The 26,020-nt window shown below is 45.8% G+C and overlaps 1 protein-coding gene across 1 annotated transcript in view; it reads right to left on the bottom strand.

Moving 5' to 3' along the window:
- Window positions 1-17,319, bottom strand: part of LOC123855231 (polycystin-1-like protein 2) — a 36,469-nt gene extending 19,150 nt beyond the window's left edge. Inside the window, 5 exon segments of the mRNA XM_054511246.1 lie at window positions 5,789-5,936; window positions 8,297-8,407; window positions 11,553-11,732; window positions 14,263-14,427; window positions 16,698-17,319. Coding sequence (XP_054367221.1) covers window positions 5,789-5,936; window positions 8,297-8,407; window positions 11,553-11,732; window positions 14,263-14,427; window positions 16,698-16,998 — 905 coding nt within the window. The 5' untranslated portion in view covers window positions 16,999-17,319.
- Between the last annotated feature and the right edge of the window lie 8,701 nt (window positions 17,320-26,020).

The following is a 26,020-nucleotide window of genomic DNA, read 5'->3' as shown; positions in this document are numbered from 1 at the left end:
AGAGCACAAGTAATGGTTAATTATTTTGGTAAATGCATAGGCTACTTTTCTCCTCATAAGTTCTTTAAATGTGTATGACTGTTGAAAGGGGCTTTCAATGTATGTAACTGTCCTACGTAGGACAATTATAAAGGAGGTTGGGCAAAGGGACCTATATGCCAGTAAGGCTTCAACATTTTACTGAAGTCAGATATTAACTCCATGTAGACAACGAAAGGTTGGATATGTGTATAGTAATCCCTGAAGCAACTACTAAAAAAGTAATAAAGAGAACCAAAAAAGCTGATAGATATGTTAAAATGGGATACTAAAAATATTCAAATACTCCAAAAGAAGACAAGAAAGGAGAGGAACAGAGGGAAAATAAACAGAAGGGCAAAGAGAAAACAAATAACTAAATATAGTAGACCTAAATCTAACTATATCAATAATTACATTACTTGTAAATGGTCTAAACACAAAAATTATTGTGCCAGATGGAATTTTAAAAAACCAAGACTCAACCAAAGATTGTCTACAAGAAGCCTACTTTAAATATAATGATAAAGATATGTTAAAAGTACAAGTATAGAAGCTTCACCAGCAAACAGTAATGAAAAAAATGCTTGATAAGGCTTTATTAATATCAGACTATGTAGATTTCAGAACAAGAAAATAATACTCTTTAGAGAAATGTGAAGGATGGTTTTGAATAGCAAAATCTGGGCTATTTTTCAGGGACCTGCCTGGAAGAAGCAACTCATTCCATTCTCTGAACTCTGCTGCCAACTGAAATTGCCCAGGACTAAAAGGCAGAGAAATGGATTTTTCCTGATCTGTCTCCAGTGAGCCCACCCAAGGGAGAAGACAACAAAGTCGTTTTAGAAACTGCTGCCAACAAAGGGAAGATACGCTCAGAGTACAAAGCAACAGAGGCAACAACTAAACATTTTGTTATGATGCTGTGAGCCGGCAGTTCCACTCCTGGGTGCAAACCCAACAGAAATGTGTACATGTGTGCACAAAAGACTTGTGCTCAAATGTTCACAGCTGCACAATTTGTAATTGCCCAAATGGGAAACCACCCAAAAGGCCTATCAACACTAGAATGGATAAGTAAACTGAGGAATGTTCATACAATGGAATGGTATACAGGAATGAGAAAAAAGAAATCATAATTATACACAACAATATGGATAAATCTCAAAAAGGCACTATTGAACAGATGTCAAACACAAAAGAGAATACATTTTATGATTCCATTTACAGAAGTTGCAAACAGGTTGCACTGATTGATAGTGGTAGGAATCAGTACCCTTGGGGGCCTGAGGAGGATTCCTGGGAGACAGGTCATGTTTTATTTCTTGATCTGAGTGCTGGTTACATGGGTGTGTTCACTGTGTAAAAATTAACTGAGCTGTGTCTTTTTGTGCATTTTTTGCATGTATCTATGCTTCAATAAAAAATTGATAAAAAAATGCCTCTCACTGATTTGTACATGCTGCTAGGTAGTTAACATTAATGGGATGCAGCTTTTCTTTAAAAAGAAAGAAAATGGAGAAGGAAGCTCACATTTTTAATCTTTGCTCATAATGTATAATTGTTAAGAATACCAAGGTCTGTGTCATTTTGTTAATGTCACTCACAGGTTGCTACCCAGCTTGGTGGACAAGGCCCTCTGACCAGATCGGGCAGTGTGGTGGAATGGAGAGGGTAGGAAGCTGGAAGTGAGGTCTCCAGGACTCCCATCAGTCACCTGTATAACCTAATGTCTCAGTGCCCTTGTCCATACAATGAGGCAAGAGCCATTCCTGGCTGGGTCATTCTAAGGTTTACATGAGACCATGGCTGAGTAAGTACCTGGCATGTAATAGACTCAAATATTGTAGTTTTATTTTTATAATATGATGACATTTATGCCACTTAGCCTCTTAAAAATAAAAGTAGTGCCTACTTCTATGTAATATGAATGTAATGGCAACAGTTACCCATTTTTGAGAATCAACTCTGTGCCAGTTCTTTTCTTCTTTGTAGTCCCATTTAGTCCTTAAATTACCAAGCCACTATTAGCAATACTTGCAATAATATTAACAATCACAGGTCATGTACCTGAATGGCCTGAAGATTCTTATATATCCTCTGTAGTGGATGCATGTCACCGAGAGTCTATCCTTCAAGACCGAGGTCTGCATCCCCCCAACACTCTGGCGTGTTAGTGCCGGAGGGCTCACACCTGAATCCATCTCCAGGAATTCCCCTTAGCCAAAGGGAGCTGCCTCCCTCAAGATGCCATCTTGCCTCCAAGGGCTGCCCAGTGCCAGGGTACAAAGTTTCACTCTCTTGCCTCAATCAAGACAGGTCCCAGCTCTAGAGTTCTCTGTGGAGATTGGAGGGGCCTGTGTTGCTAGTGCATCCCAGTCCAACTTTTGCCCCTGCTCCATCCTTGTACCCCCCAGGAAACCTGTTGCCCCACAAATCAGTTTCCTGGCATCCAAATTACATATTCTAAAAACAATTTCTCTAAACTGGCTGGCATCAAGGCTCTTCATCAGCAGACCTCTTTTGAGTTTTCCAGCATCATCTTTCATTTTTCCCCACACACCCCTGAACTACCCTTGTAATAAGATGCTCGAAGTTATGTGAGGAGGCCACGCCCCTTCACATCCATGACCTCCCTTTCTCTACCACCACTCCTCCTGCCGGATTCCCCCGAAAGACTTCAGTCCTTTGTGACCATCACCTCCCACATAATTCCTCTGAGCCTCCCAAAATTCTGTACATCTAGGTCACCCTAAATTTTGTGTTGTCTTGAGAATTACCGATTTCCTGGGAGGTACCCCCTTGCAGACTCAGTTGTGTGCAGGGGCAGCTCTGAATAGACTCAAGAATGACGGCAATTCCCGGATATGTCTGTAGGTGGCGCTGAGTTACCCAACGCGGGACAAGGACAAATTTCACCTTAGCAAATTGTTCCATAAGGCGCGTGATCAATTTCAGAAACATAGACAGTTTCCCACAGCAAACAGTAAAGCAAAACAGCCTGACGTTCAAATGAACACAAGACATGGGGAATGCAAAGCGAGAAGGAGCTTCTCAAGGAGAAATCCTTTGACTTTTATTATGCTGTTTCTGTTTGAGATTGGATTCTTCCCAATCAGCTCATGCTATTTGTCTACAACAGAGCTGAAGTGTCTGATTTACATTTTAGCTTAACAAGGAGTTAAGCAAAAGCAGGGTTCTGTACAAACACATGAAAGAAAAGCACAGTGATGTTCACACAAGGTATGTGACTTCTGTATACTTAAAATTCATGCCATTTCTAAAATTCTGGCTGAGGCTGCTGGTGCTGATAAAGCATCAGAAATGTATCTCCCAAAGTTAACAAAAATGATAGAAGAAGGTGGGCAGGTAGTTTCAAAGTCCAACAAGTTTTTAAAATAGATGAAATTGGATTGTTTGAGAGGAGTGATGGCAGAGGGTATCACCACTACTTCTTTTGGAAAGAAAGAAAATGCCAGTGGCTTTGGCTTCGAGCTAATGCCCAGAGGGATTGCAAATGTAAAACACTGATTATTGTTTCTCTTCAATTATCAAAAACTTTAATCACAGAGTCTGCAGACCGCAAGATAACAAACACCCTTCACCTCACCATCCAGAGTTGACAAATACTAGCATTTTGTCCCATTTTCTCCAGTTTTTAGCTACTGTTTGTTTATTACTGGAATGTCCTTGTTTAACTAAAGGTCTTAGCAGGGCTACCGACAGTCAATTTTGACTAATCCAAATGCAAGTTGTTTAAAATTTGGGGGCCGGAAGATTGTGTAGCTGAGCATTTGTTGTTTTACCAATGAAATGGTAGCAAGGAAGAAACCTGCAGAACAAGGCCATGGGTATTTATGTCACTTACACATTTTCTTCCCCAAAGCATCTACACATGTAAGGTCTTGTTTTACTCCATGAAACAACCAAGGCAGTCATAAATATAAATGCAAGAGGGAAGGAAATGGAAACCCAAGACCAGGGATTGTCTCACACATGTTAGCAGCAGCTGGGATTAGAACCTTAGCTTCTGGACATACCATTTTATTTTGACGTAATGGCCGGATGCGTGAGACCTCAGAAGACCATTGGGTTTGAAACCAGCACTCACCGGAGCAGATTTGGGCCATGGACAGGACTGGCCCCCTCTTGGCCCCACCCCACCCAGGGCTTCCCTCAATGCCGAGCATGCACAGGGCTGGATTCAGAACCTCTAGCTCCAAAAAGCTAGAGCTGCAGATGTTGTGGAGTGAGGAGAGGGACTATGGGCCTCCATGATTTCCCTGGGGATTCATGTTGAACTGAGGACCCCTATAAAAAGCCTCCAAACCCAATGAGGATCTGAAAACTCTGGAACATTCTCAGGTACCCAGCAGAGCAGAATGGAGCTTACCCCAGGCCCAGGTAGGACTTTGAAATGTTATGAACCAGGTTCAGCCTCTATCAGATTGGGAAGGCTCTGTTCCCCTAGAGGATTCAGAGTAGGGCCTTCAGGCCCTGATGCCCATGCTGTATAATCCACTGGGGCTTCAGAGCCTCAGCTTTGATGCCAGCCAGTCCCGGTTTGCATCACCATGCTGCCACTCTCTAGCTGCATGGCTTGGGCAATGCCACTATAACCCCTCTGAGCCTCAGTTGCTTTATCTAAAAAACAAGATAATAATTACCTAGCTCAGCACTGTCCAATAGAAATACAGTGTGAGCCACATGTGTGTATGTTTTGATAGCCACATTGAAAAAGTAGGAATAGAGAAAATTACTATATATATATATATACATATATATATATACATATATATATATATAATACTTTTCTTTAACCCAATATATCCAAAATACTTTCATTTCAACATGTAATCAATATAAAAAATTAGTGAGATATTTTACATTTTTTACGGGAGGTTGGGGGGGGAGCTAAATCTTCAAAATCCCACGTGTATTTTACATTTACAGCATATCTTAAGACCTGCCACATTTCAAGTGTTCAGTAGCTCATGTGGCGGGTGGCTATTCTATTGGATAGGGTTGCAGTGAGGATTAAATGAGATCATATGTGAGATTATATGTGAAAGCTGCTTGGCTGAACTGTTTTTAATGTTGCTACTCTTATTTTTTATTATTCTTGCCAACAGAAAACATTCCCACACCCAGGTGAGCATCTTCTTCACCTCATTACCGACTCCTTGGGCAGTGACCCAGGAGAGATTCTACCCAGAGCCAAGCCATAAGGACCCAGCTCTTCATCACTTCACGTGGACTCCATCATGAGAAAACCTGTGAATGCCACTTCCTCCCATTCCTGGCCGGATGTATGCCCCTTGGTATTGTGGCTCTGCCATTCCTTCCATCAACAGGTGGAGTCCATTTCTCCACCTGTTGAAGCTGGGCTTGGCCATAGAACTTGCTTTGGCCAATGAGACATTAGAAAATGTAACACAAGTAGAGATTTGAGAAATGCTTGCACCTTAGGCTTTGTTCTCACTTGCTACTAGAAACCCTCAGACACCATGCCTGTGAGGCTAGGCTAGCTTCTTGGGTTATGAGCAACACACACTGCTAGCCAACATTCAGCTAGCCACCAGACATGGAAGTGAGGACTTCTGAGGCCATTCACCCCCAGCTAAGCTGGCCCAGATAAGCAAAGCCACTTAGCTGATCCAAAGAACCAAGAGAAATAATATTATTGTAAGCTACTAAGTTTTGGGATGTTTTGTTATGCAGCAGAAACTGACAGATACATCCTGACTTAAGTCTCAGAGATTCCTCTTACCTGGGGGGGTAGTAGGGATTGAAAGTGTGGCCATCTCCTGTACTAATTATACATGACAGATTTCCAGTGAAGGGAGAGAGGAGCCATGTGAGGGAGATGGTGACATTTTCAAAGATGAAACTTTCATTGGACACCATCAGCTGCAGGCCTGCAGATCAAAAAGGAAAATGCTGTGTGCCATCAGAAAGCAAAATTGCATGCTTCTGTTTAAAACCTACTCTCTTATATCCACCTGTCCTTCATCATCAGGTGAGGCTTTTAAAGTTTTTTAAATTTTATTTTTACTTTTTAAAGTTCTTTTGAATTTTATTTTTAATTCATAGGTAATAGGTGACCAAGGTACAGAATTTGAAATGTATAAAGGGTACAGAGTGAAAAGAAAGCCTCCCTTCCCTCCTTCAGAGGCAATCATTGTTACCAGTATCCAGGGTCACTTCCAGGGATGTCTACACACTCCCAAGCACATACATACTTTCCTGTTTGTACAAACGGTGCAGGATGTATATTCACTATTTGACACCTTCCACTTTTTTCACTTACTGTATCCTGGAGATTGTTCTGTATGAATTCAGTTAGAGCTGCCTTGTTCTTTGTAATAGCTGCACAATGTACTCTAATTTATTTAACCAGGATTCTATTGATTGTCTAAATGTATTTTATCATGTTTAAAAAGACAAAAGGCAAAGCACCTTTAGGAAAATCTACTTGGCTAAGGTGGCCAATGATTCATTGTAAGCCATTTAGTGCACATTAAATTCTATAAAACCTGAGCTTTCAAAGTTAGCATGGAGGATGGGGAGGGGAGTAGAATTTGCTGGGGCTTCATGCAGCCCTGGGCTAATTGTGCAGCATAATCTTTCAGTTTCCAAGCACAAACAAGGAAGGAAAAGATAGGAGATGAATACAAATGAAAAGGACTTTCCTGAGCTGCTCCGAACATTGTCGCCGTCCTGATCCGCAGCTACGAGGAAACATGGACCATGGCTAGGCCCTTCCGGGCACTGTGGCGGGGGGCACAGGGATGCTGGATAAAGTCTCTCCTTTTACAAATCAGAAACACTGTGATCAGAACACACATGTTCACAGGGGGGCAGGATATTTGAAATCAAAGTTGGAGCAGAAAATTTTGTCTGGGGTCTCCAGACCCAGTACATCCGCTGCCCTAAGCAATGCATTGGTCCAATGACAGCCACACTGTGACTGGCAGATCTCCAAAGGGCACCATTTGTCCTTTAGCAAAACCACCAAATGGAAAGCACTGCCAAAACACATGGCCTCTTCTTCCCAGAAAACAGAATGAAGACATCCCGCTCACTCTAACTCCGCCGAAGGGTGTCTAGTAAACTAATGGTGCTGGGGAAACCTGTCCTCTCCTCGTCTCTGTGTGGTCCTCCCTCCTACATGGACCCTGCTCTCTTGGATGGCCCCTGGGGACCCCAACGTTCCCTGACTCACTTCTTCCCTTTAGAGTTCCCTGCACCATCTCTCATGCTCTCAATAGAAGGTGCCATTGTGACTAATTCCCTGGACAATGGCATAGGGGAAAGTGGCGTTCGTGTATGCTACTAATGGGAATGTAAATCAATGCAGCCATTTTGGAGTGTAAAAAAGCATATACCCTATGACCCAGCATTCCCTCTACTAGGGATCTCTCTTCTAAAAATAATCAGGCGCATGTCAAGATATATGCACAAGAATGAGCACTGCAGAGTGATACTTAACAACAAAAAGTCAGAAGAAACCTAAATATCCGTCAGCAGGGGCTGGTCCAATAAATTTTGACATAATCTTATGATGGGATACTATGCAGCCATTAAAAGAATAAGGTAGTGACTGGGAGAGATGTCTAGGATATATTATTAAGTAAAAAAAAGTTGAGCTGTAAACAACATATTTAACATGATTATATTTTACGTATATACATTCATACACAGTCATGTCTATGAAAACAGTTTGAAAAGCAGAGAATTTATTCTAAACATTTAACAGTGGTTTCCTGAAGGAGAGTAGGACTGTAGAATTGAAGGGAGGAATTCTTCCCTCTTGACTTATAAAACTTTTATAAAGTGTAATAATATGGGTTATTTTTATGGCTTTCAAAATTTGTAGTTTTTAAAAGTCCCTGTGTGTTCTAAAATGCAGCCTATGGGCAGGATGGTGGTTGAGTGGGTATGGGGTATGGTAGCAAGACATCTTTTGACTTCTTTCAGTCAAGCAATGTTGGTCTTGTCTGATGTGTTTATTGGGTCACGCCATGAAATTTAATTTGAAGGGTCCTGGAAGTTAAAAAATAAATATATTTTTAACTTCTGGCTTGACAGCTCATTTCTGCAATAGGAGCCTCAAACCCTTTACCCCATGAGGCTAGGCCAGGTGGGGAGGTCAGGTTGCAGGGAATCATCTGTAAGTGAGGAAGTCTCTTAGCGCACAGATCTCTCTGCTCCAAGTGGGGCTGGACCTGATGTGGAAATGAGGGAATTCCCATGTCCAGGCAAGCTGGGGACTCACCTTCCTGGCACTGGTAATGCACCCACAGGTAGCTGCCCTGGGTGGGGCACAGGTCTCCAAAGTAGGTCCCATCTGCTGCCACCTGGCATACTTGCAGCCCCTGGCACTGGCCTGGGAAGTGCCCGAATCCCAGCAGGAGCAGGAACGGTGTGAAGGACGAAAAAGGACAGGTTCAGACTGAGATGAATGACCTCTCATTCATTCATTCATTCATTCACCCACCCTCCACCCAGTGAATATCTGCTGGTATCCACTGAAGACCAGACACTGACCTAGGTACTAGGGGGAGAGAGAAGTAGGATTCTTTCCCTCAAGCAGCTCAGGGTCCAGCACAAGGGTTCTCAAATCTTAGAATACACCAGAATCTCCTGGAGGGCTCTGGAAGACACAGATTTCCAGACCCCACCCCCAGTGCTTCTGAGTCAGTTGACATGGGGGATGGGCAGTGTAAGAATTTACTTTTCAAACAAGCTCCCAGATGATGCTGATGCTGCTGGCCCAGACACCCCACTTTGGGAAGCACTGGTCCAGTAGCATCCAGTCAGATGGCCTAAAGTGGGAACTCACATTTAGAGAACTGTCAAGGAGGCGAAAGATCGGGAATCCTGTCCAGGTGCCCACAGGAAGGAAAAGCATGGAGAGCCCAGGCCAGAAACTCATGTCATCCCAACACCTCTCCCTCCTGCCCAAGCAGATGAGTTACATGCCTACAGAGAAGCCTAGGAGATGGACAGGCAAGTGCTGCCTGGTTGTAGGACTGAGCTCCCATTTCCATGCTGGATGTCAGCTGGGACCCACCCTTAGCTCCTAGAGGCCATTCTCTAGTCCTTGTGCATGGCCTTCTGTTATCTCAGAGCCAGCAATGGGGTATTGGATCTGACACTTGAACTCTGATTTCTCCATCAGCCCCATCTCTGGCTTCTAGCCAAAGAAATTTCTTTGTTTTTAAGGGATCATGTGGTTAAATTGTGCCCACTTGGATAATCCAGATTAGGAGCCACAATTGCATCTGCAAAGTCCCTTTGCCATGTAAATTAACATATTCACAGGCATGGTATCTCATCATACCCAGAGTTCCAGGGATTAAGGTGGCAAATCTTGGGGCCATACCTCTGCCTATCCCAGACAGGAAGACATAAGAGGGCAGAGTTCTTTTCATCCTATCTTTTCATCCTCTCTCTGACTGCAGCTTCCTCTGGACAGGCCCTCCCTCATGGTCCTCGCTTCCAAGGGCAGCCTCCACCATGATTCCAGTACCCACTGGATGGCCCTGACTTCTGATTTTGGTAAGACCATCCCCTCCAGTTGTCCCTCCGGCCCTTAGGGGTGGCAGTGGCTTTCCATTGCTGCTAATCTCAGGTTTGTATCATTATCCCCTGTTTGACTTCTCAGCATTTCCATGCTGGGTAATCAGTTCCCTGCGTTTAATTTCCTCTGCTGAAAGACCTGGCTTGGTTTCTGTTTTCCTAAAAAACCTAGCTTGATACACTCCTCAATCAGAGTTCTGTACCCCAGCACTAGACTACAATCTCCAAGAGAGAGGGAGTGTTTTGTTTTGTTTTTGTTCGCTGCTGTATCTCCACTCCAGTACACAGAACAATACCCAGCACATAGCAGGTGAAAAATAACTTTTGCATGAGTAAATACATAGCACCGTTGCTCCCGTCTGTTGTGGCATTGAGCATAGTGCTAGGTGATTGCTTGTATCCATATCTGTCTCCCCATTAGACTGCCAGCTCTTTGAAAAACAGACTGTTTGATTCATCCCTTTATCGACAGACCCCAGGTTAGAGCCTGGCACAATGTTGGGCTCAATGAATATTTATTGACCAACTGACAATGAATGAGTGAGTGTGACACTTACATACAAACAGATTACCGTGGGATCCTGCCCAACTCTGTTCCTCTGACCCTTCCCAGAAGGATGCAGGGCTCCTCTCCAAGGTGCTCTCTGGGGTTTGGCTGCAAAGTTTGGAAACTTGCACCTGGGCCCTTGTGGAAATAGCCCATTCAGTCCCCTGAAGGGGGACTCAGGTCGCCATGAAGGAGGCACATCCTTCAGCCCACCCAGCCCAGGCCTTTCCCCCTCAGAGGGACCACAGCCTCAGGGATGCCAGAGCAACAAGGAGAGTGGGTGGGAGCCAAGTGGCTGATTTCAGTATTTCCTTCCCCCGAACCTGCTCTAAAGGGACCAGGGACAATGTGGGCCAGACGTGGAGGGGAGAAGAACAAATCACTTTCCCAGGGAGACGTGGCACACTTCCCTAAACTGGGGATGAGGCTGCTTGGCAGGTTCTGGGAGTACAGGGCATTCCTCCCTGAATCCTCATGGGGCCTTTGGGTGGAGGCAGAACCCCTCAGTGAGTTGCTGAGAGGCTCATGTAGGGAGATTCAGCCTGAGGCCCCAGAGCTTCCAGCTTGGGCATAGACTGCTGTGTCCTCCTTTGGCCTAGAAGTAACAGACCACCTCTCTTCCTGGCACCTTATAGGCCCGACACTACTAACCACAGCAGAGAGGAGGGGGCCCCCTGTGTCCTGGACAGTAGGCCCCCAGGAGGGTGCAGGGAGCCCCCATCATCCCTGAAACAACCCCTGTCACCAGGCAAATGCAGCTCAGAGGCAGATTTAATCTGATTTAGAAAAACAAAGCCATGGAGAAACTCTCCCACATGAACAAGAGATGCCACCAGGAATGCGTGTTTCAGCATTATTCATAACAGCGAGGATTAAGACACAACCCATTCAACTCTCAACAGAGAAAGAGACACATCACAGTATAGTTATACAAGAGATTAAACGAATAAACTGGTACCTGTATCAAAGTGGATAATAGGAAATTTAAAGCCATACTCACTGCTCTAATGAGGGGACATTAAGCAAATATGGCATAATGTTAGGATTTAACAACGATGGGTAGTGAGTCTAGGGGAGTTCACTGAAGTATTTTTATATAATATATATAATATATGTTTGGAGTATTTAGAATTTTAAAAAAAGAAAGCAGTATTTCTTACACCCAAGTGGAGTGGGGAGCAAAGTGCCCCTCTGGCCCATCCACGTGGGTTTGCTGTTGGGTGAGGGGGTGAGCCATGGCCTCCTTGCTTCCCTATATGGTGCTGTGGGCAGAGACTGGCCCATTTTCCTAATGTGGGAGGCCCAGATATGAAGGTTTTTCAAACCTTCCATACCCCTTGGCTGGGTTCGGGACCCCAGGAACTGCCCTTTCCCCACAGCCAGAGCTGTCCTTGAGTCTTACCTGCCACTTTGTCCTTGATGCTGGCCCAGCTGCATTCCTCCTCCGAGGGGCCTGCAGCACCCTGGGTGCAATAATGGGGAGTCTGGCGCCCATAGAAGGCGTCCTGGATCTGGATGACCTCCCCTGAGCCGCAGTGCATGGTGGCATTGAGGCCGTCACAGGCCACACTCTGGCCAGCACCTGTGACAAAGGGAAGGGGACACCTTAGGGAGGGATCATGGTCACGGCTAGGCAAGTGCCTGGTTGATGGGAAGTGGAAGGGTATCAGGGGTTGGGACTGAGATGAAGGGACACAGCAGGAGCCAGCTCCACAGGGCTGAGAAATAGAACGTGGAGGGCATGAACACGGCTCTGGAATGAGACTGCCTGGGCACAGATGCCACCAGCCACGCACTACCTGTGTGACCCTCTGCAAATTCCTTAGCTTCTCTGGGCTCCCTCAGCACGGGGGAGTGACAGCACCACGCTACATAGGGTCTTTAGGAGGATTAAATGAGTTTATACATGCAGAGTAAGGGCTATAGAACTGGCAACTGTATTCTCCTATTTTTTAAAGATTTTATTTATTTATTTATTTATTTATTTATTTATTTATTTATTTATTTATTTGACACAGGGATGGGGGAGAGCAAGCACAATCAGGGGAAGGGGCAGAGGGAGAAGCAGGCTCCCCGCTGAGCAAGGAGCCCAGTGTGGGACTCAATCCCAGGACCCTGGGATCACAACCTGAGCCGAAGGCAGCCGCTTAACTGCCTGAGCCACCCAGGTGCCCTATATTCTCCTATTTTGAGTACCTTCTTTGAGCTTTATCTGAAAGCAATCCCTGGCATATGATAGATGCTAAACCAGCTTTTGTTGAATGAATCAGTCTTCATACCAATCCTAGAAGCTGGGCTACTGACCTCCCCACTAGGAACATCGGGCTCAGGGAGGGTCACTGTGCTGAGACCCTCCTCCAGACCAGCTACTGGCATGTGGTCCACGTTTGGTAAACATTGGTTAGAAAAGAACACTCTGGCTCAGCTGGGTACATCCAGAAAGTAGGAAACTGGATCCAAACTCAGTCCTGTCTGCCCGGTGGGAACGCCACAGGGTAGGGGATGAGACCAAAATCTGTGTTCATTTCCTATGGCTGCTGTACAAATTATCACCAAACTAATGGCTGAAGCCAGTACAAATCTATCATCTTCTAGTTATGAAGGTGAGAAGTCCAAAATGCATCTTAGTGGGCTAGTATCAAGGTATGGGCAGGCCTGGTTCCTTCTGGAGCCTCTAGGGGATGGTCTGCTCCCTAGCCTTTTCCATCTTCCAGAGGTACCCAGTTTGTTGAACTGTGACCCCTTCTTCCATCTCCAAAGCCAGCAGCACTGCATCTGCTAGTCCCTCTGACCATAGGCAAACCCAGGTTCAGGTCTCATCACTGTCACTTCCCAGCTCTGTGGCCTTGGGCAAGGAGCTTACCCTTTCTGAGCCTCACTATTCTTAGCTTTATAATGGACCTACAATAGAACAACAGAGGTACTTCTGAGTACCTCTGATGAATACACACAGAGTGCACAGCTCTGTGTCTGGAGGTCCTGCTTGATACATGTTAGCTGTTCATGGTGTGACCTCAGACCATGGCACCAAGACTCTGGGGGCTGGCAGATTCTGAGATAGGCTTCAGATTGGGTTGCAGAAGGGGGTGAGGCTTTGGGAGGGCTGTGATAAGCAGAGAGGGAAGTGGTATGACCCACGGGTCCCCGAAGGTACAAGTTTTCAGAATTAGCCAGGCTAATTCTGACACCTATTTAAACCCAGACAAGGGCGGGAATTGGGGCAGGGGGGCTCTGTAAATGCCCAAACCCAGAATGGGCCCTGGGAGCTAGGATTCTTCACTGAGGCACTTGGAGGAGGGGGCTGATCCCAGGAAGCCTGGAAGTTTTGTTAAGCCTGACTTGAAAGTGAGGGGACCATGAGGCAGCTTGGCTCCTAGACCATGACAGGCAGGACCCAGCATGGGGCCATGGGCCACTCATGTCAAGGTTCTTACACAGAGTCCCAGGGAAGGGTCCCCAGGGTGCAGAGGGGGTCAACCATGGACAGCAGCTAAAAAGAACACAAGATCAGAGTGGGGGGTACTTCAGGAGTCAGGAATGGTAGGTGGTGGGGACTCAGACCCAGGCTGGCCAGGGCAGCAGGAATCAAGGGTGAGTGAGAACAGCCTCCTGGGACCACATCTCCTTCACTGGAAGATTGGACAAAGAGAGTAAATAGGTCTGGGCATTTGCCCCTAGATGCAGATATCTGAGAGGAAAAGAGGGACAGGAATGAGACTAGTAGGCAGGAAGGCAGGTAAGTGGACGGGGAGAGGTGGGGTATAAGCTGGGGAGACAATATGAGACAGGCACAGAGTGCCACACAGACAGAGATGGGTGGGCATTTAGGGAGACACAGAGACAGAGACAGAGAGAGAGACACACAGAAACAGAGACACAGAGAGACACACACAGAGAAAGAGAGAAACACAGAGGCAGAGACACAGAGACAGAGACAGCGATAGAGACAAACAGAAAAAGACACAGAGACACACAGAGACACAGAGGCAGAGAGAGACAGAAACACACATAGGGACACAGAGACAGACACAGAGACAGAAAAAGAGACAGAGACACCCAGAGGGACACAGAGAGACAGAAGGAGGGAGACGCCACAACAGAGGCCAGCTCACCAAACTCGCAGATGAAGGCAAACGGCTGCGTGCAGTTGTCTGAGGCCGCCCACCCAAAGGAAGCATCTCTCCCGATGTAACAACAGGTGTTTGGCGCAAGACAGGCCTGTCCTCTGCTCCAGTGGCTATAGCTCACATTTGAGGTGTCCAGCCAGCTCCCTGGCCCTGGGATGGGAACACAACCACCAGGACTTGGAAACATTCTTTTGACCCCTTTTTATGGATGGGGCTGGCCTCAGCTCAGCTCCTGGCGTGCAGGAGGTGCTCTGTCAAGGCTGACAGGCTGAATCCCTCTCTTTCCCATGCCAATGAAGGGACCTTGCTAGCTGTTATTTCTCAATGCCCAAACAGAAGAACTCAACCTAAAAACCGGGGCACCATGTCAGGGAGCCCAAATAAAGTGGTTTGATTCAGTACATGATGCTTCCAGCTCTGTCTTACCATAATCTAAAATAGAGCACAGAAGTCTGCTTGGGATGTTCAAAGGTGTTCCATAGAGAGGCAGGGGCCCTTGTCAAATATATTTGGGCCGTGCTGAATTAAAATGGAAGCAGTTTTCCTTACTTCAGGACTCTTCAGCCCCTGGAACACACTAATTTGCTCTTGAAGAAGTGCCCTGTGCATGTGTGTGGAGTACAAAGGCATTTCAAGGACACTAGAAATCTAGAAAACACTAAATATAAAATACTTACTCTGAAGACTCAAAGGTGTATTATTTTTTTAAATAAATCCATAAAAATGGTTAAAAAATTTAGAGTGAAAAGCATATAAAATGAAGACATCTCCCCTCTCCCAACCTATAGATTACTCCCATTACTGGTGTGTTTCTTATGAATTGATCCAGACTGATTTGTATCCATATAGCAGCATCTATGAGTGCCTGAAATCAATTTACACAAATGTCATCATATTGCATGTGGCACTCTGTCCCTTGCTTCTTAAATAACATTAAATATTGGAGGTGGTTTCATGTCAGCCTACACATATCTACCTCATGTTCTGTAACAGCCACGTGGTATCCCTTGGTGATTTTTGAATAGACACAACTCCTTTAACTGCACATAAATGTACATTCAATATACAGAAATCCACAACTGCTATATGGACAAATCAAGAAACAATTCAATAGATACTGCCTGAAGATGCATTTTAGAATTCAAATCCCGAGGCTATGCATTTCCTAAAACAAGCTTCTCCAACTGCTCCCTTAATTAAGCCTTTCCATCCACTCTGGTATATAAGTGCTTAGCCCAGACTGAGTTCCTTATTTCTAAAACTCAGTAGCTTCGACAGGACAATGTGACATGGTGGGAACTGGCAGAGTCCTCACTGCCCTTCACCAGTAGCATCATCTTGAGCAAACCATTTTCTCCCTCTGGACTTCATGTTCCTCACCCATAAAAGAAGAGTAGTAATGTGTACCTCGTGGGGCAGGTGCAAGGATTAAATATGAATGTTCATTTGTCCATTCTTTGTTATGTACAGGCACTGAGAAAACAAAATGGCCAGAATGTGTTTCCTTCCCTTGAGGAACTCATTGTCTAGGAAGGAAGACAGACACCTAAAAACTTGAGGTCATGTTGAAAGTACGCTTACAGGGGTATGGACAAGCCCTTACAGGTGCAGAGAGAAGGACTCACCTGACTGTACTGGGGTTGGAGGAAGGAGTCCTCACAGAGTAAAAGGTAAGGAAGAGTTTCTAGGAGGACCACTAAAATGAGACTATCTAATGTGAGGGGAGTGGTGCCGAGCTCTTAACCTGCTTTAATCCCATAAGAAATGGGGAAAGCCATGTGGAAGTGTTTAAAAAAAAAAAAGATTTCTTTATTTGAGGGGGGGGCGTGGGAGGAGGAGCAGAGAGAGAGAGAGAGAGAGAAACTTAAACAGACTCTGTGCTGAGTGCAGAGCCTGACATGGGACTCAATCTCATGACCCTGAAATCATAACCCTGAGATCACGACCTGAGCCAAAACCAAGAGTCAGACTCTTAACTGACTGTGCCACCCAGGGGTCCCTGGAAGTGCTTTGAAAATAGCTTAGTAATTATTTCCTGGGACTCTGTTTTCTCATCTGTAAAATAGAAGCAACAATATTATCTCACTGGTTATCGTAGGGATTCAAGGCGATAATGGACAAGAAGTACTAAGGATAATGCCGGGGACTATCCCAGCAAGAACTGAAGAAGTCATAGTTAGTCTTAGTATTAGGCACATTCAAACAAATGAACGTTTCCAGAGTGTCAGCAATGTGCCAGATTCTGTGCTGGGTACTGTACATGAGTTACTTCATTTGATCCACAAAACAACCAAAGAGGAGGGTATCCTCACCATGAGAATTAGGATATATTAATTTGTTCCATGAGGCTCTGGGTAAGAAGCAATGGTGACAAGCACAGCCACAAGCTTCCCATGAAATACAGCTTTCACAGCACCTACCTTCTGTGGTTCCGTTCTGCGCCAAGTTCCCTGTGAGTCCAGTCCACCATTCCCTGTCCTGTGAGTTGTGCTTCTGCAGAAACTGTTGGGTGTCTTCATCGTGAATAAAGACCAAATGCCCCCCTTGCTCCTCACACCAGCTCTGGGCCCCATAAAAGGTGTGACTGAGAGGCACAAATTCAAAGCAAGAGTCTCTGAAGGCCACTTGGCTTTTTGAGCAAAAGTTGCCTTCCTCTGGGTTGGAGATTGTGGCCCTAAACCTCAGAGCAAGCCCCAAGAGCACCAAGCCCACTGTGCTCATCCTTGAACCTGCTGGAGCATCTGGATGGAGCTGGCACTCACGTCCTTCTTATGCTGTTACCTCACAATCATCTGCCATCCATCTTTCCTTCTCTCTTTGCATCAAATAATAGTTACTACCTCTTGTTTAAGAAACAAAAGGCTCAGGATGAATGTGTCTGCGTTTTTGCTTTGCCCAGCTCTTTGTTCAATTCCTGTTCCAAGTCCAATTAATTTGCAAAACGGTCTTTGAGAGAAACATATAGCTGCTATCTCACCTGTCTGCTTGTCATTAGATCAACTGTTAGCTTCTGATAAAAATTCCCTGCTATGGGTTTTATGTTCTTTTCACAAGAAGCCATCAGCATGTGGGAAGTATGTGATAAAAAAAAATGGCAGGAAAGTGAGAGTGATGGGATGGTAAAAAAAACCAAGTCGTGCTCATCTCCAATGCTATTGTCTAGAGTGGCTGTGCCCAAATGATAATCACATTCTCCCCAGCATGGCTTAAATCCTAATGGATATGTCTCCCTCTCTGACTCATCACATTACTACTCGTGCCTGTTGGAGAAAACAGATTTTCTACAAAATTGTTTTGATATCATCATGAAAGCAAGCTAATATCTGGCTTTAAATTATTCCCTTGCTCTGACATAATTCAACTTATTTTTCCTCCCCAGTCCCTGGCAACCTCTACTTTCTGTCTCTGGATTTACAGATTCTGAATATTTCATGTAAATGGAATTATACAATATGTGACCTTTTGTGTCTCGCTTCTTTTACTCAGCATAATTTTTTTCCAGGGTCATCTACACTGGAGGGTGTGTTAGTACTTCATTCCTTTCTATAACTAAATAATGTCTTGTGTATGGATATACTACATTTTGCTTATCCATTTATCCATTGAGGGACATTTGGGTTATTTTATTCTTGTAGGAAAGGGATGATCTCTTAATCTCTACCCATCCCATGACTGGCAGGCGGTAGGACTCATGAACATTTGCCAGCCTGGCTCCATCTCCCAGGTCCTTGTGTTTTGGGAGAGGTCGAGGGGATGTGACTGCTAGTTGACCCATGAATGGGACCCAGGCAATTAGAAGTTCCTCATGCCCTCCCTGTCCTTAGAATGTGCATTCTGTTTGCCTTCCCCACTTCCAGAAGCTGTCCCAAGGACACAGCCTTGAGATGATATGGTATTGAAACCATCTGGACAGTATACATGACTGAACCCAGTTAAAGCCTCTATATAAACTTTTAAGACTTGGCCGGTGAGCATGGAGGTTTACTTGTCTTGCAGCACCTAGGACAAGCCTTTTATGTTAAGTTCCCCTGCTCATTAAACCTGTCACCTACCAGTCTGGAGTGATCTGCTTCTTTCTTTGATCTCTCCCTGCCCCACATGTACAGAGGCCAGTTTTCAAACCAACACCGGGACTGACCCTTGGCCCTCATCCCTTTCCCAGAAGCCCTTCCAAACCCTCTGGAGTAGCCCTGCCAGTAGCCCAGGGCAGGACTCAATGTTGTTGCTGAGTCACAGGCTGGAACACAGAGAACACTGGTCTCTTATCTCTGAGGGCCAAGCTTCTAATGACTTCTATTAGAAAAATATGTGGAAGGTCTCATACAGCGATAATGTATCTCCTGGGTAAAGGCTTAATTTTTGTCCCTCACAGAACATGCTTGGAGACATTTGATAACAAATGCAAATCTGCAGGCTAAATCCCACTTTTGCATTCTTTACATTCTGATAAATTGCAGACTCCTGGGCATGGAATTCGTCTTGGTGATGTCAGCTCCCAATGTGCCTTAGCATCTGTGTACATGAAGACAGGAAGGAGGGCATTGCTGGACCCATGTAAGCCTATTTCCAGTGATCTGATCCAGCTGCCTGGGCCTCCAAACCTTGACTTTTGGATCCAGCAAATGAAAACAGAAAGAGAATGAATTTGGTTTAAATGGGGTCTTAAGTCCATGAAAATAACCATAAAGATGTTCACGCCCTATGACCCAGCCATCCTGGTCCTGGGAATGGACCCATTTTAGTTTGGGTTCCCCCAGAAGTTAACTGAGATGAGAATTTAAGAGCAAGCAATTTATTTGGGAGGGCATGCAGGAAACAGTGGCGGGGGAGGGGGGATTACATTGCTTTATATGAATTGGTGTTTTTATTGGTTATAAACTGAGTTGGATCTTTGCCCTCCATTCAGCGGAAAGACAACATAACAAAAGAATCCTCATGGTCCCCTCACCCCCATACAGTTTCATTTCTTTGTGGTTCCTTCAAATGCTTCTTGCCTTGGAGATGGGTGCTTGGCCAGGCACAACTAAAGTGTGCACATAATTCATCCCCAGGACCCTTCCCACTTAGCTTTAGATGGTAGGCCTTTTCCATGTTGCTAAAGGGCTTTGGAATTGGCATGGTGGGGGCTGTGCTTCCTTTCCCTGAACAGACATTTACTACACCATTCCCACAGTGCTGGATACTCTGTGTGGTTTTCCTCATCTGTTTGTTACGTGTTCAGTTTTGCAATACTAGTCAACACTGCAATGAACATCTTGCACTTGCGGTTTAGCCTGAGCTGAGTTCTCTCCTGAGGGTTGTAGCAGGCATTATCAAGGACCCATCTTAACCCCTCACACTTACCACGTAAGGCTTCTAAATGCAAGCCCCTGTAGATCTTGGCCTCCCTTTGCACACAGGGAGAGGCTGGAGGTGCCCGGAAGTTTGTGCCTCTTGGGGAGAAAATCTCACCCTTGATTGTTCAGGGTTGGTGGATCAGTCCCCTAGATCCCTCAAGATAACTCTAAAGCATGCTCACACCCCATCTCACAGCCCAACAGCCAGACTGAGCTTCAGTTGCCCACGATGGTAACAGCCTTGATGATGCACCGCTAACATCTTCCCTCCCTCTTTCACTTCCCCACACCCTTGCTGGCATTTCCTGGCTTCAGCTCCCAAATAAGCCACTTGCACTTGAATCCTTGCCTAGCCCACAGGACACAAACATCTTCATGATTCTTGCTATGGACTCAGTGCTTATTTAAACCAGATCAATTATCTTTGGGTTTTTCATGTTGCTGATCCCACTTGAAGGCTCAGACTGCCAGATCAAATCCCAGGAAACATGCTCACACAGCTCAGCTGTGTCTTGCACACTTTCCTGATGGTTTCAGTTCTATACTTGGGGACCATCTCTGAGCAACTAATAATGACCTCAGGCATTGGGATGGTGGGTGGTATTTTCTTGGTTTTTTAGATGTGTATGTAGGTGAGTCCTCCATGTTTGTTCACCTATGCTAAGTTGTTTGCTTCTATAAGGTGGCTAGTAACCTGGATCTTGAAGGACTAGCCAGGAAAAAAGAGGTGGGTTTGGAGGTAGGGGTGGGAGGAGAGCTAGTAGAAAGGGTGTCTCAGGGAGAGGCCCTGTAATACCAAATCCTTATTTCTTGGCAGTATCCCAGAACAAGCATAAACTAAAGCCCCCTGCATTATCCCCCACAGGGTGTTCTGCCACCAGTTTTGCATATGCAGTTTCTTTCCAAGAGTGCCTCTTCTTGGGGCACCTGGCTAGCTCAGTCAGTTGAACCTCTGACTCTTGGTTTTGGCACATGTTGTGATCTTGGGTCCTGAGATCGAGCCCTGCGTTGGGCTCTGTGCTCAGCGGAGAGACTGCTTGAGGATTTCTCTCCTTCTCCCTCTGCCTCTGTTCCTGCACACTCGCACTCTCTCTCTAAAATAAATAAATCTTTAAGAAAAAAAAGAACACCTCTTATACACTTGTCTGTACACCTGCATCCTTTTCTCAAGAATAGCTCAACTATAAACCTCTTCTCTGAAGCCTTCTCATGGTCTACAGGAGTTAACTGCCATGTCTTCCATGTTCTCATAGCATTTTAATCTACTTCTGTGTTAGCACTGTTTAAAAGTATTTGGCCCTAAAAAAACATAGTAATAGACAATGAGAGAGAAAATATGAGAACTTGGCTGTAAAAATAAGCCCATGGATATAGCCTTTTAAATTTTACTTCTAAGTTGGTTTGCTTAATGACTATTGTGGGTTCAATTGTGTCTTACAAAAAGACACGTTGGGAGTCCTAACCATTGGTACCTGCGAATGTGCCTTCTTTAGAAGTAGGGACTTTGCAGATGTAATCAAGATGAGGTCATGCTGGGGTAAGGTGGGTCCAAACCCAGTGACAGGGGTCCTTATAAGAAAGAGGGGAATCTGAACACAGAGACAAACAGACACAGAGGGAGAAGGCCATGTGACAACAGAGGCAGAGACTGGAGCCAGGGACCATCAAGGATTGCTGGCAACCACACCAGAAGTTAGAAGGAGCAAGGAGGGATTTTTCCCTAGCAACTTCAGAAGGATCATGGCTCCGCTGACACTTCGATTTTGGATTTCTGACCTCCAGAACCATAGCAGAATACATTTCTGTTTAAGCCACCATGTTTGTGGTATTTTTGTAATGGCAGCCCTAGCAAACCAGTGTGTTGATGATATAGCACAATGCGGCCATGTGTCATTCATTCATACAATAAATATTTGTTGAACAACTACAATGTGCCAGGCACTGTGCTAAACTCTGGATTTTAAATGGGAGAGTGACATGATCAGGTTCACATTTCAGCCAGGTCACCTGGTGGCAGCCGGGAGGGTAGATTGGAGTGGGTGGGACTGGAGGCAGGGAGGCCAGGAAGAAGCTGCTCCCAAGAGGTGAGCAATAGGGCGCCTGGGTGGCTCAGTTGGTTAAGCGACTGCCTTCGGCTCAGGTCATGACCCTGGAGTCCTGGGATCGAGTCCCGCATCGGGCTCCCGGCTCGGCGGGGAGCCTGCTTCTCCCTCTGACCCTATCCCCTCTCATGCTGTTTTTCTCTCTCTCTCTCTCAAATAAATAAATAAATAAAATCTTTAAAAAAAAAAAAAGAGGTGAGCAATAGTGAAGACGGTGGCTAGGGGGCTGGAGGAAAAAGGAAAATTCGGAAAGATTAGTTAGGAGGCAGAAACATCAGGACTACAGTTGTTATTTAAGTTGAATTTTTGTGAAGCTTCACTGACTGGGCCGTGAGCACAACACGGTGGAAATTAAAGTGTTTTGGCTCAGGCATTAGAAGGCATTTCCTTTTTTACCAGTAATGCCCTCTGCGTTTCAATCTTGTCCCTTCTACCTCCCAGGCATGGCATGTTATTATAATAATTATCATTTGCTTTCCTTTCGTCCCTGTTAGGCTGTGAGTTCATTGAGTCTGGGAGTTACGCATTTCCAATCTTTCTATCTCTAAAACCTAAGAAGACACTAGTCTCTGCATCTAGTAGGACTGTATGGAACTGATGAACCCTCCTAAGTGTTAATGGGGTAGGTTGTAGTCTTTCGTTTTAGTGGTGAAGCGTGCACTCCAGGAGTCCTAGGGTGGCCCTCCCACCACTCCCTACGTCCTGCTTCCTGTACAGGCCTGTAGAGAGTGTGTCGTTCTGGAGCTCACCACTGACACTTCTCCCTTGGGGAGGCAGCTGCCACCTCTCCTGGGACTTTGCCTGTCACCTTGAACCCTGCTATCCAAGATTTCCACAATATCTGCTCAGTTTATCATCCTGGCTAATTAAGGGCACCATTTAGAAGCTAACTTAATTGGAAAACTGCAAAGTAACTTAGATATGATAACCTTATCTCCACAAAGGGAAATATTAACTCATTTTTGGCAATGACTTTGTAATAGGAAATACAGAATTGCAAAATAAGGCTTTTTTTTTTTTTTAAATAGCACAAGAACTTTTCTTTTCGAATTCAGTTTTTACTTCTACAGCTTGTGACTGCTTTCTGGATGCAACACATCCCGTGGAAAAAGTGGCCTTTGGACAGGCAGCCTCCTCTTCCTTGCTCCTTCCCCAAATTATAAGGTAAGAGGATCCCATGTTCAAATCTCCCACCTCTGCCGCGTGTTGTTTGATCTGTGGCCCAAGGGCACAACCTCAGGGAACTTCAGTTGCTTCCTTGATAAAAAAAAAAATAAGGGGGTGGATAATAACAGTACCTGCCAGGTCTGTGCCGGAATTAGAAGATACGGTGTGTGCAAAATACAAAGGAGGGGGCACATATCCATGAACGTCTCTCCTCCCCACCAAAGCGAGGAGTCAAAGGCTTCCTGCTTGCCCAGTGAGCGTCTCGGACCCTTCGAAGGGCAGACCGTGTGTGATTTTGTACAAAGTCCTGCACCCTCTGGGAGTGAATCCCCTTCTACAGTCTCTGCATAGATGCTGGAGGCAGCATGGCCAACTTGTGCAAACGTGTGTGTGACTTGGGAGGAAGCCTGGGAGATACTTGACCCGACTTGGGGAAGAGCCCTGCCAGGTGGCACCTCCATGGAACTCCCGCCCTCCGCTGGCACTCTGCTTCTTCCTGTTTCCCTCTCAGCAACCCCAGCCTCCAGGCCCCAAGTCTGTGAACATTCCTTTCTTCCCTCTCTCTGTCACCTGCGTGCCATCTTCCTTTGGCCCCTGTTCACCTCTCCCGCCTCTTTCCTGCCCCAGCCCCACTCCTCTAACAATCCAGAGCCGTGTGGGGTGGCCACGTGGTGTGATGCCTCTGGGTCTGCACCTTTTCCAGGATCACTCTTCCCGGCTTCTCTGCTTGGCCAACTCCCAGCTGTCCTTAAGCTTCGACGCTCAGTACTGCCATTTTCAGAAAGCATGGACATCCCCTCTCTTCACCATGCCCCCTGGCCCTGGAGGATTTCCCCCACTTGCTCTCTGGTGCCACAGCAGGCTGTCACCTCTGATGTGCAACTGCTCCCATTGGATGGGTGGCACTCCATATTTGAGGGACAGATGAATGAATGAGTGAGTGAATGAACGCATGGGCTAATTCACATTTTTCCCATTGGCAACCATGGACTTCTCTGACACTTGTACCGTCTAAACTGGCCTGTCATGCAGCCATAGCTGCCTCTGTCCACCTTGGTCGTATATAAATGCCATCTTAGCACCTCTCCTGCTAGCTCAGCACTGTCAATAGAACTTTCCCTGATGATGGAGATGTTCTGTCTGCACATACCAGTATGGCAGCCATTAGCCACACATGTCTGTGGAGCCTTTGAATTGTGGTTAGTATGAATGAGGAATTTAACTTCATTGTGATTAATTTGTCTTTAAATATATATAGCCAGCCACGTGCTACTAGTGGGCTACTGTACTGGCAGCACAGCTAATCTCCCACATTAATGCCTTCACTGGACATGATCTCTTGACTTAGGACACCATTGTCTATAGTATGAAGCCCAAATTCTCACATCCCTGCACTGTCCAATCCCTAAACCACTTTCCACCCCCATATCAGTGGTCGTGGAGACGTACAGTGATTGCAAGTATGGCCTCTGGAGTCAAGCTGCTTGGGTTCGAAGCCCAGCTCCAGGGTGCTGGCAAGTTACTTAACTCCTCTCTGTGTCACTTTCATTATCTGTAAAATGGGGTTGAATACCTACTTAGGGTTTTTGTGAGGAGGACATGCATTCCTATGTGTGGAAGGCTTAGAAGGATGCCTGGCCCATAGGAAGCTCTCAATAAATGGCACCTATAAATATCATTATTTCTCTCTGTCCCTGGCAGAGCCAGCCAGCCTCACTCTCCCCACTTGAACTGTCCAGCTCCATGCCATCATTCACACTGGTCCTCCTCTTTGCCTATCCAAACACTTCCCACTCTCAAGGGCTCAGCTGTGCACCTCCTCCTCCAGGAAGCCTTCTGTCCCAACCTTCCCTAACCTAAGCAAACTTTCCTCCCTTGGAACTCCCATAATACCTCCTATCTGTGTCTCTTCTAGAGCAACTGTAATAGGCAACTAGTTATTACTTACCATGTACATGTCCTCACAGCCAGACCAGAGCAAACTTAAAATCCTAGACTAGGTCATGGGTGTCTGTTTTCCTTTCAAGGACAGGCCAGAGATGTATGCATTGTAACTGGTCAAAAAATCAATATTTCTGATTATCATGTTGGCTGACCTTTCCAATTTTTCTCTCTTGCCCAAGAAAAGAAAGGAAAGGAACACGCTCTAAGCTCCCGCTTTATTCTAAGCCCCACGACGGACATGATCAGAGTTTTTACAGTTTAATTTAAGCTTTACAGCCACCTGGTGGGACAGGTATTATAATTCCTCTTTTCAAGATCAGGCAGCGGAGGGTCTGAGATTTAAGCAAGCAGCATAGGCGTTCAGCTAGTAAGCAGAAGAGCTGCGGCTCCGATGCACATGGGCCCACTAGTGTTGCCAGGGCCAAAGATGGCCCAACAAGAGGCCACACCACCCAGACACCATGTTCACACCTTTGCTTAGTCCTTCCCCACTGCATGTGGACTGGTTCTGGGATTTGTGCTAACCAGTAGAAGGCCGTGGAGTGAAACTATGCGAGTCCTGGGTTCATCCTTACAGGAGGCTGGCAGCTTCTGCTTCCTCTCTCTTGACAGACTTTTGGGAGGCTTTTGCTGCCCTCGAAGGAGCCCAGCTATCCTGCTGGAGAGATCCCATGGAGGGGGTCAAGGACAGGCCCTGAGGCCACGTGGAGAGAGGGAGAAGCCCAGACCCAGCCCCCCTAGCATGCCAGTCAACGGCCAGCTGACTTGTAACCACATAAGGAACCCCACGTGATGAAAGCAGAAACACTCCCAGCAGAGCCCAGTCAGCCCACAGAACTGAGCCCAGAGAGATAAGAACAATGACGGTTGCTTTAAGCCGCTAAGTTTCGGGGTGGTTTGTTTCACGGCAGTGAATGACCACACCTCTCGTTTAAGATGAGCTACTTCCCTCCATGTTCCCGTTGCTTTGCTCTCTTATGCACTGGCCGGTTTTCAGTCCACTTGAAGGCAGCAGATGCATTTTAAAAATTGTCTTTGCAACACCCACCTTTGCTTTCCTATCTGTCTCTGTTCCTCAAGCAGAGACTTCAACATGTGGTAAGCGTTACTGTGTAGTGGGGAGGAGTATGCACTGACGAGCTGTTGACCTGAATCAAGTTCCTTCCCATCTCTGAGGCTGTAAAATAAGGTTGC

This window comes from Mirounga angustirostris, unplaced genomic scaffold (genome assembly GCF_029215605.1).
Source record: "Mirounga angustirostris isolate CCGP_5_RB_7025 unplaced genomic scaffold, mMirAng1.0.hap1 SCAF_16, whole genome shotgun sequence".
NCBI lineage: Eukaryota > Metazoa > Chordata > Mammalia > Carnivora > Phocidae > Mirounga > Mirounga angustirostris.
Note: the sequence above shows the minus strand (reverse complement) of the source record. Positions and strands in the feature narration are given on the sequence as shown.